Source organism: Lissotriton helveticus, chromosome 7 (genome assembly GCF_964261635.1).
Source record: "Lissotriton helveticus chromosome 7, aLisHel1.1, whole genome shotgun sequence".
Taxonomy (NCBI): domain Eukaryota; kingdom Metazoa; phylum Chordata; class Amphibia; order Caudata; family Salamandridae; genus Lissotriton; species Lissotriton helveticus.
The window spans coordinates 1,031,757,260-1,031,773,481 of record NC_136068.1 but is presented as its reverse complement, the minus strand read 5'-3'; the positions used below and the strand labels follow the sequence as shown (position 1 = coordinate 1,031,773,481).

The 16,222-nt window shown below is 43.8% G+C and overlaps 1 protein-coding gene across 5 annotated transcripts in view; it reads left to right on the top strand.

Annotated features, from left to right (window-relative positions):
- LRRC45 (leucine rich repeat containing 45) overlaps positions 1-16,222 on the top strand; it is a 446,362-nt gene that overhangs the window by 206,544 nt on the left and 223,596 nt on the right. For all 5 annotated transcript variants that reach the window (XM_078653779.1, XM_078653776.1, XM_078653775.1 and 2 more), the window contains 2 exons: positions 576-711; positions 3,492-3,569. In XM_078653779.1, coding sequence (XP_078509905.1) covers positions 576-711; positions 3,492-3,569 — 214 coding nt within the window. The remainder of the gene's footprint in view (positions 1-575; positions 712-3,491; positions 3,570-16,222) is intronic.

Sequence of the window (16,222 nt, the reverse complement as noted above, 5' to 3'; positions counted from 1 at the left end):
TTGCCTCTGTTGATACGAAATCCCGAGACCGCCCCAAAGGAGTCAAGCTCCTCCATAAAGGCGGGGATGGAACGAGCCGTGCAGTCAAGGGCCACTATTTTTATTGCCCCTGGAGTTAAAATTGTATCTTTAAGACAGTCCCAACTTGAAATAAATGGTAGCTGTAATAAAAAGAGACTTCTTTTCTAGCATATGTGATTTTATAACAATAGAAATGTGGTTTTTGATTGCAACACAACTTCTAAATGCATTACTGCTTCCACTAATTATGTTGGTAACAAATAACATGAAGAAATATCTTGTGTGCGTATAAGGTAATATGAAGGAGAAAATCCATATGGTGAAGGGACTAAAAGCAAGTGTGAGTAACGTTTAGGGCCATCATTTTCTCAAGGAATGTGTCAATTTATTGTTCTACAGAGTTCACACTTGCCTGACCCATTCATATCCAATACCACTTGGAGGTGCACGCCTTACTACCCTTTTTCACCATTATGATCTTGTTTGCATCGTAGTGTCCATGGTCAGTACATGAGGACTGTCTGTTACAGGATGTTTTTCTTTCCATTATTTAGACTTCAGTTGACGGAAGCTTCCTTAGCTTTGTCTGAACAGAAGGTTCAGGACCTGGGAGAACTCTTAAGTCAAGCGAAGCTGGAAAATGTCAATGTAAAAGAACGGCATGCGAAGGAACTGAGACAGGAGAAGGAGGTGGGTAGTCAAATGAAGCATACGTTTATTGGGGCCACTATTTTCCCCTAAAACCACGGTTTATTCAGAGACTTGTCTAGATGTCAGAATGAGGGTTTATCCATATTACTTAGTGGGATCAAAAACAGTACTCCTAAGAGAGCTCATTGCTTGCTTAGGAAAATGGTTGGGGCTTATTCAAAGTGCCTTAAAACCCAGCATTCCTCTTGTTGCCCAGAGTGAATAAATGACACCAACACTTTCTTATATTATATTCCTTTGCCCTATATAACATGTTTTTACAACCTGATCGCATGTGGAATTACAAGCAACAAAGTCGCTCAGCATCTGAATGACTCACACACAAGGACAGATACAAGGGTTAACTGAAAAACAATCCAATTTTTCCTTAGATCATTTCAGACTCACTTTACTCACCCATTGACTACTACTTATTTTAAACATAAATTTATAAAGCAGATTATTACTTTGTTTAATTTTGACGCTCAAGCTTGCTTTCTACAACTCTTTTTCCTTCGGCAAAAGGGTATCTGCCTATAGGGCAACGCTCTAAAGTGTGTTAACTTTATTTACCACAAACTGATGGCCAGGATATGGGAAGGCATGGTACAGACTTTAATTAAAAAAGCACCCTATGCGCCAGAATTAGATATTTGGACTGTACCGCAGTTTGTCCAGATAGCACAGACAATGTCAGTGGGGAAATAGAAAGAAGGGGTTTGTTTAATGCTGTCGGATTTATACACTGAGGGTAGGTTTATCACACTCCAGGATGCAATAGAAACATTTGTGCTAGGGGAAGGGCAATTCCTGCAGTATGCAATACTCGCTGCTACAACGTGACAACTTCGGCCAACATTCCCGGAGGCCCCAGAACTTACGCACACACTAGTCACAATGATTACAATGGCGGGGGGCGCAAGTTTGTAACCCATCTATACAGATCGCCAAGGGCGGATAGACAAGGTAAACCACTTAAGGTAGTGGAGAAATGGCAGATGGCAAGTGAGGAGCCTCTGACTCCTGTAGACTGGGCCCGCACACATGGAGAAGTCGGTAAAGTATCAGTTTGTGCTTGGTTCAAACATATACAATACAACATCATACACATGACAGTCGTATCTTCTAGACATAAATCCAACACGAGATTCGCAGTGCCCCAGATGCCAATACCCAGAGGCAGACTTTGTGCATATGGTCTTGTATTGCCCCATGATAAAGGAATACTGGACAGATGGGATGGACCAACTTAACCGAGTAACGGTATGGAAGGTCCTATTAGAGATCAGGAACTGTCTCTTGGGACTGCTGCCCAGAGACCCAAAGCAGATGTTTTTTAATATTGAGACTAACAGTGGCTAAAAGACGGATAGCAATACACTGGCTAGCTCCAAGAGGCCCTACCAGGGACAAATGGGAGCTGACCTTAAAGAGTGGGCAACAGTAGAAGATGAACATAGAAAAACAAGGGGAGATGAGAAACTGCCAGAGTTGCTTTTAGCCTGGGGAACGATGATACAGGAATTAATAGGTCCGGCCCAAGATACAGCAAGATCCTGATAGGCGAGAGGGGCAGGAAACAGAGGATGACTGAACATACTAGTAACACTCAAAATAATAAGGGATGAAGGGAATGTAATCAATATTAGACTAGAATAATACTACCCATGAACCGACACCCAATGTAACACATGGAACAACTAAAAATTAGAAGCTTGTTAAGGGTGGGGGGAGTTAAGAGTTTAAGTTCACTTTATTTGGTGTATATGAAATATTACACGAGAATGCTGAAGGAAAAGTAAATTACTGCTGGTGAGAAGCTTTTAAAATGTCATCGACAACTTCACTGTATATCCCTTTTATGTATGTGAACACTGGCTGTCAAATGAAAACCAATAAAGAAATGTTTATTAAAAAAACAAACTTTATATACCACAAATCCCAAAAAATCTGTGAAAACATATTCCAAACCTTTTCATGTGTTGTCCTCTTGATTTAGTTTTTCCAGGTTTTTCTGTATTTAATTGTGGCCTTACTTTCTCTAGGGTAGTGCACTGATAAATCAGGGGAATGACCATCTTCCCTCTCCTAGCATAGACTTAAATGAGGCATTTTCTTTGTCTACTTTCTTTCTATCATTTTTCTCTTTGGAAACCTTCTACCTGTACGTTTGGAAGGAGATCAGCCCCTCCCCAAACCCCTCCCCAATCAAAAGACTTCTCTGATTTGGCTGTATTCTTCTAATTTCCTTATTTATCCAGCGTGCGTAACTCAAGCGCAACCTATGCTGATATCTTGTAGGGTCATTGCATAGACTTCAAAATTTAAACTGTGTAAAGAACACCGAGGTAGGAATTCCCTTTGGCTTGAGGGTGATGTTGCCAATGAAGTAAGCTGGATATTCATTTTCCAACTTATTTCCGTGGGTGTAAGCATGTGATGTGCTGCAGGTCTCACGCTAGGTGCAAACAACCAGCAGGAGGCTTTGTTTAGCTGCTGAGAGCAAGGATCAGCACAGAAATGGATGTTGTCTCTTGGTGTCACGTACTACATACGTTGGTGTATGTGTCTTCTAAGATATATGCAGATCTGGCAGCATGTTATGTTGGTGTGTTGTTTAGGGCTTCAGGAAAATTTCAAAAGTGTGTGTCAAATGCTGAGTTTATGTTGAAGGTTAGTAAGTGCGATTATGTAAACAATAGTCTCTTTGATCTCGAATTGTTACTGGTTGGGCATTGATTCACCAGTCTTACATGTTTGATGTTTTCATTAACTTGAAGGGAACTGCTAATATTGAAGCAAAGCTTCTCAGGGAACTGTCCAATGCTAATGAAAAGAATCTCACTCTCCAGAGCAAGGTAAGTAGTACGCAACCTAACAAAATTGCTTTTTATTTCTGTTAAGAGTATTTTCAGTATCTTATATTATGTTCTTGATCATACATTGCCATTTACTGTTTCGTGAGACTTGTGGCCCAAAATCTTACTCGCACTTTGCTTAGAATGCATCTATTTATGCATCACCTTGAAGATGTGATACGTTTCAATAACAAGCAGTAGGTGAAAACGAGCCCATTACAACTCTTGTGTCTGATTGCCTTCTCCATTGTGGATAATATTTGGTATTCATAAATTCATACTGTTTTGTCTCCACCTGTGTTTAGAAGTACAGATTTTTTAAAAGAGACATTCCTCGTTCCAAACATTTTTGTTCTCACCTTTGCTGCTTTATTAATGTTTATCTAAATAGCTAGCTATTTTTCTTTGTTATCAAAATAATTTTTCCAGCTTGGAGTCTTCAGTATTAGTCCTATCCATGAACAAAATCTCATAGCAATTTTAAAAGGGATAAGCTCTTGCAAAAACCATGTGTGTGCGCTTGTTTATACACATTTGTCAAGGTTATGATTTTGCTCTCTAAGATACCATATTGGATTTCATCACATTCATACCACCAACACAACAACTTACCGTTCATGCAGCTCTGAGTATTGTTGTGGCTTGAAGTTCATGAAGAGACTTATGTGCAATGCACAGACTCGAAATAGAGCTACGGGTTGCAGGAAACTGGAGAGTGGATGGAGACTTACTAGACTGGCAGTGTCAGAGGTAAAGGCCTTTATCGAATCCCGTAGGTGGCATAGGAGTGGGCAGAAAGGCAACATACAGTGCTTTCAGTGAGTGTCCGGGGAAGGAGCAGGAATGAGGAATGCAATGGCTTGGCCAAGACTCCAACAATTGGGTGAGCAACCAGTCCAAGAAGCCTGCAAGAACCCAGCCTGCAGCTTCGGGGCAAGAGTATGGCAGCGATATTGTGAACTGTGAGTCCAAGCTCCTGTGGCATTTCGCTCACTGAGAACCACACAAGTTGAGGTGTTGGGGAAAGTAGGAGTAACTGTGTGGCCCTAATACACAGTTGTGCTGTCCCAGTGCAAGTGATTATCTAAAATACTATTGAGCTGGAACCATTGTATAAAATAATTCTCTGCTGGACCATTTTTTTGGGGGGGAGTTTTTATATAGCGCAAACTAGACCAGAGACATCGGGTATCAAAGCGCTTTACATGAGTACCAGTTTTCTTACAGAAGGACACATTCATTTTTGTTGGGCACGGGAAGATTACGTGATTTGCCCAGAATCACAAGATGTTGAGCGTTGTTGCCGAGACTCGAACCCGGTTCCATAGCTTCGAGGTTGACCGCTCTAGCCGTAAGGCTACATCCTCTCCTCATTACAGCGGTGTTTCATTTATCCGAATCTGTCAAAATGCTTGGTTCTCACAAAGCACATTTCATCTCACTAAAACCTGCCTGCTACTACTCTGCCCATCCACATGTGGTGACCATACTTCTGACCAAAAACTGAAATCTGAGGCCATGATGGTTTCTTTGTCAAGGGTGGTCGAAAGGATTACTGAAGCCATGCCCAAACCCATGCATTCTTTATTTGCACTTTTGCTCAAGACCCACATAGAGCAGTGTTGCGACCTCTCTTGATTCCATCCTCTTTGGCATACTCAGAACTTTCTAGCTCAGACAAGACCCCAGGCCATAGTTCCTGTCCACTAAATATGGGGCTGGGATGGGGGCTTTTTGCTCTGCAATATACCATATATATTTAGCAGTTTATATGCAATGATACTATGGCAAGTGGCTTCATGTCTCACATATGCAATTTATGTAAAAAATGAAGCCACTTACTATAATATCATGATATATACATTTCTAAAATGCAGTGAATGGTCTCGTCCACTTCTTTGTTTGTGTGATATTTTATAATGTCCAATCTGGAATGTATTTTGCCATTTATGTACTAGTTAAGGAGTTTGTGTTAAAGGATGGCCTTCAAATTACCCCTGAAGCCTCACCAAAATTCTGGTAAGGGATATCACAGTGGGCATTTTTAGACGGAAGGTCTGCCCACAACATGGTGGCAATAATATATTTGAATTAACTTTGAAAGGAATAACTAGACAAATGTTCATTGTTAGAAATATTAAATGTATTTATAGTTGCCAAGTGCAATACCTTCTGCCAGACCTCATGTTTTGGCCATCAGCCCATTGTGTTTTGGGACATCTAGCTTTGAGTTTTAACATTGTAGTTATTAACTCAAAATCTCAACAGCCAATACTCTATGAATATGTCGGACATAACATAGGGCCAACTACCATCCTGGTACAATATTTAATTAATAAAAGACAAGTGTGAATATTCATTGTTTTCGCCATTCATTGGACACCCTTTGAAGCACCTCACCCATTTTGGCTCTTTAACTAAAAATATATTATTTTTTAATTTCACGTATGCATTTATTGTAAAAAAACAAAAAAGCAACACCTTACATTGCTCCTGGATTAATATAACTTTTTTACAAGGCCCCTGTACCCAGCAAGCCCACGTGACATGTTTTACTTATTTAGTTTGTTTCACTGTGCATTTGTTTTTGTGGTCAATTGAAAATCACTGCTGCATATCACTTAAGTATATATTTGTTAGATGGTGTGCTCTCATGCCTCACTGAAGTTACCCAGTTTGTTTGCAGTATTTAGCAATTCATGAAATAAATGTGAGAAAATAGGTTTGTCATTTTTGGGGGAAAATACAATTATTTTCTGCGAGCGTGCATGGCATTAAAAAGTTTGAAGACCAGTGATTTTGAGAATGGTGTAACCAGTGATTCAAATGGACGTAATACATTTGCTCACATTCCACAAGCATGAGAGAGATGAGTAAGAGTTTATTAAAAATGTGTGCCTAACATCTGAAAGAAACAGTTAGTTATAGATTCCTTACCTTAGAATTACCCCCAGGCGTCAGACTGGATCCGGAAAGTTTTTTGTCAGCAGTACCCCTGCGTGTCGAAAGGTGCCGTCCGTCGGCTCCGCGTTCGGCGTTGTGGTCACTGGGATGATGTCGCAGCAGCTACTTAGACGCCGCCCTCGCGCGCTAACGTCAGTTCTTTCTTTTTCCTCGTCAGCAAGCGCAGATCCGGAGAGAGCGGTACCTCCAATCACTTTTTGACTGACTTTTTCTCGACTTCATTTTTTGAGTCCATCGACTCCTGGTTCACAGGGGATGCCCGGCTTCAAGGCCTGCGGTTCCTGTAGCCGACTGATTTCAGTGACTGATCCGCACCGCGTGTGCCTCTACTGCCTGGAGCGAGACCATGACCCCAAGTCGTGCTCCGACCGCTGAACCATGGCCCCGAAGTCTTGCGGGAGCGGTATCGAAAGCTACTCTAAGCCCGGCAGTCGGCTCCGCGTCGCTCGAGGTCCCAGTCACGTGGGAGGTCGAGGGACCTGTCAGGGAGCCAGGTAAGTCAAAACATAAGAAGAAGTCGAAGAAGCATTGTTGCTCTTCGACTTCCCCTGATTTGTCGGCCGACGCGACGAAGGGTGCTGGTGGTGCCACTCCTGCTGCTCCGCGTGCGGGGCCCACATGGTCGACTCCGGCCTTCCCTCCCTTCCCGGGACCGTGAGCGACCCCTGCCCATCTTCATCAGTTCTATGAAGCGATGCACACCATCTTTGGGCAGCCTGACTCCGCCGGCGCACCTTTGGAACTTGCAGACTCGGCTGGGTGCCCAGGCCTTCGACGCCGGCGGCTTAAGCCTCGGCACTGCAGGGCCCTCTTAGATCCAGGCCTGGATCCGGATCGGGGCTGGTCGACCTCGTTATACCTCCACCGGTGCCGATTCCACCGGCGCCACATCTGCAGCCAGCCCCGGCTGGACCCCCAGCCGTCGTTGACCCCGGCTTCCGCCCCGATGTGGACACGGAGCCGGACCGTCGCCAACCGCCGACGGATCCAGCGCTGATGGGTACTTTATGCCTGTGTTCCACCCTGGCTCTTTTCAGCCAGATTGGCAGCCAGGGGGGAGGGTGAGGAAGACTCAGAGGGCTCTGGAGACCCTTTAACCTACCAGTTGGATTATGATCTGGACTGGAGAGAGGAGCTGGGGGATACCAGTGGTCTAGATACCTCCCCAGACCTTGGCATGTTATCTCCTCCTACCATGGCTACGGAGGAGGGAGCGTCATACATAGTTGTGTTGCGTAGGGCGGCTGAGGCTCTCCACCTTGAGCTACCTACGGTGGCAGTCAGGACTAACGTCCTGACAGAGGTGCTTCGGCCGGCAGCAAGCTCTTCGGAGCCCCTGCTGCCTTTCAATGAAGCCCCAACAGACGTCCTTTTGGGGACCTGGTCTAGGCCCAACACAGGGGCTCCTGTGGCTAGGATGTTCGCCCAACACCACCACCCAGCCCCAGGCGACACCACTTTCCTCTCCCAACACCCCACCCTTTGAGAGCTTGGTGGCCCAAGCCTCGACATCCAAAGGTGCATTCCCTAACGCTCCACCTGATAGGGAATCCAAAAAGCTGGACCAACTTGGGAACAAGATGTTTTGTTCCTCCAGCTTGGGACTGCAGTAGGTAAACACTGTTTGTCTGTTAGGCCGCTCGTCCCACTCTGTGTGGGATACGGTGGCACAGGTGCTGCCCCAGTGCCCGGAGGAGGCCTGGGCAGTGGCCTCCCGTGCAGTTTACCATCCGCTGTCGACTGGACACCGCCGACTCGATGGGTAGGACGATTTCAACGTTGGTAGCCCTTTGACGCTACGCCTGGCTGAGGTCGACTGGCTTTTCTGGGGATGTCCAGAACATGATGGGCATGCCCTTTGATGGCCGTCACCTGTTAGGCGACAAAGCAGACAGTGCGCTAGAGCGCTTCAAGGACTCTCATGCTACGGCCATCTCCTTGGGCCTTCCCACCAAACGCCCTGCACTGTCTGTTTTTTGCCCCTTTTGTGGCTATGGAAGGGGTGCCCCACCACGTTCCTTCCAGGGTCACAGGCCGGCGCAAGCTGTTCAGCCCCAGCGTGGCAGGGATGTGTTTCTGGGGGACAGGGGACAGGCCAGTCCACCACAGCCCCCTCTGCAGCAGCCTCCAAACCCACCTAGTCCGACCTTTCACGCCCATCACATGCCAGTGGGTGGCAGGATTCGTCATCACCTCCCCCACTGGCATACCATCACGTTGGACAGGTGGGTTTTGCAGATAGTCCAAAAGGGCTACTCCCTCCCCTTCGAGACTAACCCCCCCCCCCCCCACCCAGCCATGCCACCTCTGCACCATCGTATGTCGGGGCATCATCTGGCCCTTTTCCAACAGGAAGTTACTGCTCTCTTGGCCAAGGGAGCCTTTGAACGAGTTCCTTCCCCAGAAGTAGGTTGTGGTTGTTATTCCCACTACTTTCTGGTGCCCAAGAAGGAAAAGGGCCTGCGCCCTATCTTGGATCTCAGGAACGTTAACCGCTTCCTCCGGAAGGAGAAGTTCAAAATGTTGACCCTGGCTCAGGTCCTGTCTGCCCTAGACCCTCGAGACTGGATAGTAGTGTTGGACTTGCAGGACGGTTATTTTCACATCCCCGTCCTGCCGGCCCACCGGCGTTACATGCGGTTTATGGTAGGCCACGAGCACTTTCAGTTTACCATGCTCCCCTTTGGCCTTACCAGCGCCCCTCGGGTGTTCACAAAAGTGAAGTCGGTGGTCGGAGCTCATCTGTGCAGATCAGGGGTTCCAATCTTCCCCTATCTCGACAACTGGTTGTTGAAGGCGGGCTAACCCCAGACAGTCGTCTCCCACCTCCAGACTACGGACGACCTTCTGCATTCGCTGGGGTTCTCCATCAATGTGCCGAAGTCACACCTGTCTCCCTCTCAGAAGCTCCTTTTCATCGGAGCGGTCCTGGACACGACGCAGTTTCGGGTCTATCCTCCTGAACAGCGAGTCCGGGATATTCGGGCTATGATTCCGATCTTTCAGGCTCTATCCCGGGTTTCAGTCAGGATGCTCCTCCGGCTACTGGGCCTGAAGGCCTCCTGCATCCTGCTGGTGGATCATTCCAGATTGCATATGCGGGCTCTGTAATGGGACCTGAAGTTTCAGTGGGCACAGCATCAGGGTAACCTGTTCGATTGCATCCAGATCTCTGAGGGCACTGCACACCAACTGCAGTGGTGGCTCACGAACCAGGATTGGGTCGACGGCAGATCCCTTTCCCTTACTCAACGAGAGTTCAGTGGTGACCGATGCATCACTTGTAGATTCCTTACCGCGCCACCCATCCTCCCCGTTCTGCGAACTGATTTCTTGGGTTAAGGACTTCGTTTCAGTGCCCTAGTTTTGGGCACCAGTGGTCAGTGTCTTGCATGGCTCTGCACTACTGGTGTGGAAAGTCGTGTACAGAACTGATGTCAGTGTACGAGGACGGCGTCTAAATAGCTGCCGCAACGTCATCCCGGTGACCACGATGCCGATGACAAACGCGGAGCCGACCGACGCCACCTTTCGACACGCAGGAGTACTGCTGATAAAAAGCTTTCCGGATCCAGTCTGACGCCTCGGGGTAATTCTGAGGTAAGGAATCTATAACTAAGCTATGTTTCTTATGGATATATCGTTACCGAAGGTAAGTTACTTGTTCATTATGAACATTTTCTCTTTAAAACAAAAACACTACACTTTCTGATCCTGTATTTTCTGGTGCGTGACTAAACGAGGTACAAACTCCATCTAAATTCTAATGCAGCCATGATGTGTGTTTCCATTTGTCTCCTCATCACACGTAACAAAATCTGCACTTATGAAATGCTCTATATTTTCGTGCTTCTCTTCTTGCCTGTTCTACTGTGGGTCTTTTAATTATGTGAGGCTGTCATTGTTTTGAGCGTAACTAGATTTGTACTGATATGTCTGATGACGTTAGGTCAAAAGGGTTGATTTTAATATTTATCTCTAGAGGATGGAAATTGGGATGGCATTAAACAATGCTGCATTACATTTTGTATTCTGATTTGTCAATCTGTAAATTGTTTGATCACTTATCCGGACAATGCGATTTTCACTATGTATTTTGCTATCCGACCCTGAATTTGGAGTTCTTTTTTACATATAACTTTATTGGCAAGTCCCGGCTCTTTGAGAGCAAAAATACATCATTCTGTCTCTTAAAGAGGACTTAAAATAGTTTTGCTCGGAGACTTGACTATGCGTTTTTGACTGACTTTTATATTTTTGCATTCTGTATTGCATTTTAATAATTTAATAAACATTTATGGTTTCAAAACTTTTAGAAATCTGAAATGCTGATTTATTTGCTGTCAAACTGTTATCTGTAGGGCTGCATTGCCTCAGATGTTCTTGAGGTTAACACCGTCTCCAATCCTGCGTATGTGTTTTATCTTCGATTATCTGAGAAGGTGTCAGCAAGCGCAATGCCCTATTTGCACTTAATAAAGGATTTTTGATGTTCCCCAATTTAAACACAAGTCAAAGAGACCTGTGCACTCCCTGCTGCCATTTCTTCAATGCATCCTTGTTAGCTGCTGGAGTGAACTGCTCATTAAATTGAAGGGAGCATGGCAACATCCAGTTTTGGCAAACGCCCTATCCCTGGTGTTGAGAACCATGCGTTTGATCTCGCTTATTTGTGTATTTTTGGGCTGTGAAGCTTTATAAAGCCATGCCTGGTCCCAAACTGATCTGCCTGCAACCATATTTATCCACTTCCTTTCGGGCCCGTCACTGACCATTCTTTAAGGATCCACAGCAAAGTGGCCTGGTAATATTTCACAAGGTCCACGTTTGCCAGTGCCCCACCTTTTCGCTGTAAACACACTAGAGATGGACCCTCGCCCTACTGCCTACCCAAACAAACCTCACCATGGTCTTCTTATTATCCAGTAGTTCAAGGGTAGAATTGGGATTAGAGTGTATGAAAAATACGGTATAGATGTGAGAGAACATTCATATTTAGAATACTGATGTACGCCAACCATAATATAAACTGGCTTCACAAGCGATGTAGCTCAGAAATAATTACCCTGTCAATTTGTAGCAGCTTGCGGCATACTTCTCCTCAACTGAGTTTGTGAGGTACACCCCCAGATAGTTAACCACCCTGTCAGACCACTTCAGATGCATCCGGGTTTTAAAATCTCCTTAGGATTTGTGTAAATGTTCAATATCTCAGATTTATCTGGGTTTATACGGAATCCTTTAACCTGCTTAAATTGTTAAACTCTTGGTGAATCTTGGGAAGATAGCGCTTTAGGATTAAAAGAATGTAACTGGTTAATCGGTGAAGAGGCCTAATTTGAGCCCCCCCCCCCCTGCCGCTTACCCCAAATGAGACCATGAGACCACGTGAATATCTGGGTTATGTCTAATCCTGGCAGCTAATGACTCAGTTGGCTTGGCAGAAAGAAAGGGCAGCAGTAGTCTCTATTTTCTTGTGATTTGTTGAAGATTACCTTGTTCGTTATCCTTTGTTGGCAATTTTTTCACCCTATTTCAATTTTCTAAGAGTAAGTCAATATTGCTGTTCGTTTCTGAAATGTAAACAAAATTCAAAATTCATCAAGGGGTCATACGCTAATGGTTTCCCCAGAGAAACCAATCTTTGAATTGAAAAAGGAATGAAGGTAAGTAGGAAAAATAGAAATAGGTGAAAATGTATTCATGTGTAAATGTGTGCCCCGATGGCCATTCTACAATAGTAGAAAATTGATTATTAGTATTTGGAATGCTCCCCAAATTGTCAAGGAAGGTGAGAGATTCTAAAAGTTCTGATTGATCTTGAGTGGCTTGTTTTGAGTTGTCCCTCTCTCGTCACTTGAGCTGAAGACTGATAAATTGGAGAAGGTCACCTCTGGCAGGTACTCAAGCGCCCAATTGTAAGGAAAAGAAAAATCATTGAGTGATGGCATTTCTCCTAAAGTGACCGATTTGCCAAAGTCTGTACGGTAAATACAAGAACCAGTCACTGACAATTTGATTTAGTTCAGGCACAGGGAAAAGTTCAGTGAAACTCCACCTTCAGCACAGGGAAAAGTTCAGGGAAGCTGCGCCTTCAGCAGTGCAGAGGCCCTTCTCTGAAGGAATTTCATCTCCATCATTATTAATGTCCAATAAGAACATGTCTGTAACTTGTATCCGCAGGGCAATGTTTCCAATCATGTTTCAGCAATGTGAGAGAAAAGTTCCATAAAGAAAAAAAAGTTTAATATTGACCAGGAATTCATAAATGGGGGAACATCCTTTACAACGCGGATGTTACCCCGCAGTACCGTTACAACACGTCTTTTACAACGCAAGTCTTAACCACGACTTGCGCTGGAGGACGCTCAAGGATAAGGAATAGTAGATTTACTATTCCAACACCTTCCCTACTGTACGTAGGCTGGTGTTGGAATAGTAAATTTAACTATTCCTAAGTCCGCACCCCTACAGCGCAAGTCGTGGTAACGACTTGCGTTGTAAAAGAAGCGTTGTAACGGTACGCGTGGTAATATCACGCGTTGTACCGTCATACATCCCATAAATGTCATACTTTGGACAGCTTGTGTTTCCTTACATGTGCTATCAATCTCTTCAAGTGATTGCGTGTTCTGCATATATCAGAAATATATCTATAAAACTAAAAAACATCCTAATACCATTTCATAAGAAAAAAAACGAAATCCCTTTTTATAGAATTACTAAAAGGACTAAAAACCAGATTGACAAAAAAAGTTCTGTTTAAAAAAAAGTAAATAAAAGTTAAAAGAAAATTGGGGCAAGGGGCACAGAGGTAAACGAATAAAAGCTACTTGTCCAAGGAGGCAGGGAAAATAAGTCATGAAACATAAGGAGCAAGAAGAAAAGAGCAACACCAACCTCCTCATAAAAAACATGAGGAATGGTGCTAACAATAAAAAGAAAGTGTGATGGAAGGGAGTATGAGGGCTGGTAGAAAAAGAAATAGTAGCAGGCTGCTGACAAACAGACCTAAAAAAACAATTTTTCCAAAAAGGGCTTTCACCAGTTTGGATTAGTTAGCTGGGTGATTGTCATTAAATATGGCAAGTGTTAGTAAAGTTTGTTTTTCACTTAAAACACATAGAGCCATATTAGAAGGGGAATACCTGAATTTGCAGTTCTCCAGGTTGCACTCTATAAGCAAGGTCAACCACCAATTGTGGTTTTCGCTTGAAAGCATTGCATCTTTTTCAGATTTACTAGTAGGTCGGTCTTAACATTCCGAATCATAGTGAGTTGCAGTCTGACCTACCTCATGAATATTAATGAGGCCATCACTGGAAAGGAAACGTGGCTGCATTTAAAAAGAATTATTTTGAGAGAGAGAGAGAGAGATATAGATATTACAAGTTTGAGAGTTGACAGATGTTTCTGGGACTATTGCCTATTTCTAAACAAACTTTTTTATTTACATTTAGAAAGGAGGCCCTTCCCAGGTGTCTAAGAAATGGTTTTTTAGAAGATTTCTATCACAACATTTTGATACACATTCAAAATGGCTTGCATAGCCCACAAAGCTCTTTACACTGAAAAACCTTTCTACTTCGCTAACAAACTTTCAAAAGCTGGCCGAAAGTGGCCTTTGTGAAGCTCAACCAATCTACTCCTAATTCCACCCAAATGTAAGAAAAAAAATAACTCACCTGTTCGTTCTCGGGGAATGCACCCAGAATTTGGAATACTCTGCCACGGGATCTACGTAACATGCAATCATTCCTAAACTTCAGAAAAAATCTCAACCTACTGCTCTTCAAAAAATACCTTAACACTACCTTCTAAAACAATCAATGTCTCTGGATACACTTCCCACTCAAGCTTCAAAGAGCCTGAACATCTCTACCTCTGCTAATAACTGTTCATCTACTCCTGCCTCGCACCAACCTACCATCACTACCTTTGAACTCTTTTTGTCCACCTACTATATCATCTATTGTATATTTTTATCCTGTACTTTTTTCCTTTGTATTCCTTGTATATGTGTATTGTGCATACTCTGCAAAGTACTTTGATACCTTCGGCTCCAGTTCTCATTATATAAAACTCGAAAAATAATAAAAATAAATGAAAACATTAAATAAAATACCAATTGGGTAGGAACACCTGCAACACACTACCGGATCAGTATCAATTGGAATCCCATTTTAAACTTGACAAACACCAAATTGGTGCGTTTGCAACTATTTAAATGCTTCGTACATCTGGTCATTGATTTCAGGCTTAGTTGTTTTCTAACAGACTGTGTATCCAGATTTGGATAGGTGATGGAAAACATTTTCCTTCTGTAGCCAGCAACATCAATGGCTATGGTAGGAGATTCTTCACATCCTGAAACAACCAACACCCTTGACCAATTAAGCGCTAAGCCAAAAATTGCATCTTCTTTTCTCCTTAAGACCTTAAGATATATGTAATTTATAACTGTTTTTCTGCTTGAATCCCCAACCCCCTTGTTTAGCTGTAATCTTGTCTGGCAAGTTGTGACTTTCAAACATCCAATTTTTCAACCGGCAAATTTCCTTTCAGTGCAACATAGAATTTTTCCTAATTTATTGTCTCCAGCATAGAGATCATTTTGCGCTTTCAGGATAAAAGCAGACTTCCAGATCATTCTAGATAGATTAAGACAGCCAAAATATTTTCACTTTTCTGTAGTGCTATAATTGAAAGGTTCGTGGCATACATTCTTTTCATGAGCTTATACTTTGGCTTTGGGAGGGTTAGGGTTTAGATGAAAAAAGTCCTGGCCTACATAGTTTTTTAAGTCCTTGCAGCTGCAGGTAAAACAGCTTTTGCCAAACTCTTCAGTAAGGCTCCCATTAACATGCATTGCAGAGTGGCCACAAGTTGACAATTCTCTCTATGCCAGACAATGTTCAAAGACACAAATGGGTGAGCTGTTACTGCTGGGCTTGCACAGCCCAATCTTTGTGCAGTTCTTTCATTGTTACTTCTTAAATGTGTATACTGTTTTGGCTGGCTCCACTGCCAAGTGGCGGGAAGGAGCTTGTTTACAACAGCATTATAAAGTGATGGCACGGGCACTTACACATAGGTATTGACCTGTCGGCAGGGTCCTCATGCTAACCCCTGGGCATTCTCACCCATCCTCAATCTACCTACCGGGGAGTGACTTCTAAGTCAACTGTTAATGCCCACTTGTAAATCAGACCACTGTGGAATAACACAGTACTACTTTGTATTTGCCTCCTAGGACTATTGCCATCAGTGGCCCACTTACCCCCATGGTTACGGCCACAATTACCAACAACAAGCCAACTTTGCGGGAACGGTAAAGAAAACACAGTTCATCTGATTACCATCTGCAGCAAACTCATTCAAGAAAGACGCTCATTCTTGAGACCACTTTTTAACATCCGTAAGATACGGACTTGCAGGCAAGCGGTGCTCGCTTGTTTCAAAGGCGACGATAGCCAACTGAGCTGCCGAATGGTAAAATTCCTTGAACAGTGGAGGCCCGCTTCAAAATGTTGAAGGAAACAAACAGAATTTAGCAGCACCATGAAGGACGAGAAGATCAATCCAACGGTACCCCTGAAGAGCAAGCTCTAGCGGGACAATTTAACTTTGTCTTACACTGAATAACATTGACTATACAACAGGGATACCGCGAACTGTTACTATAATTA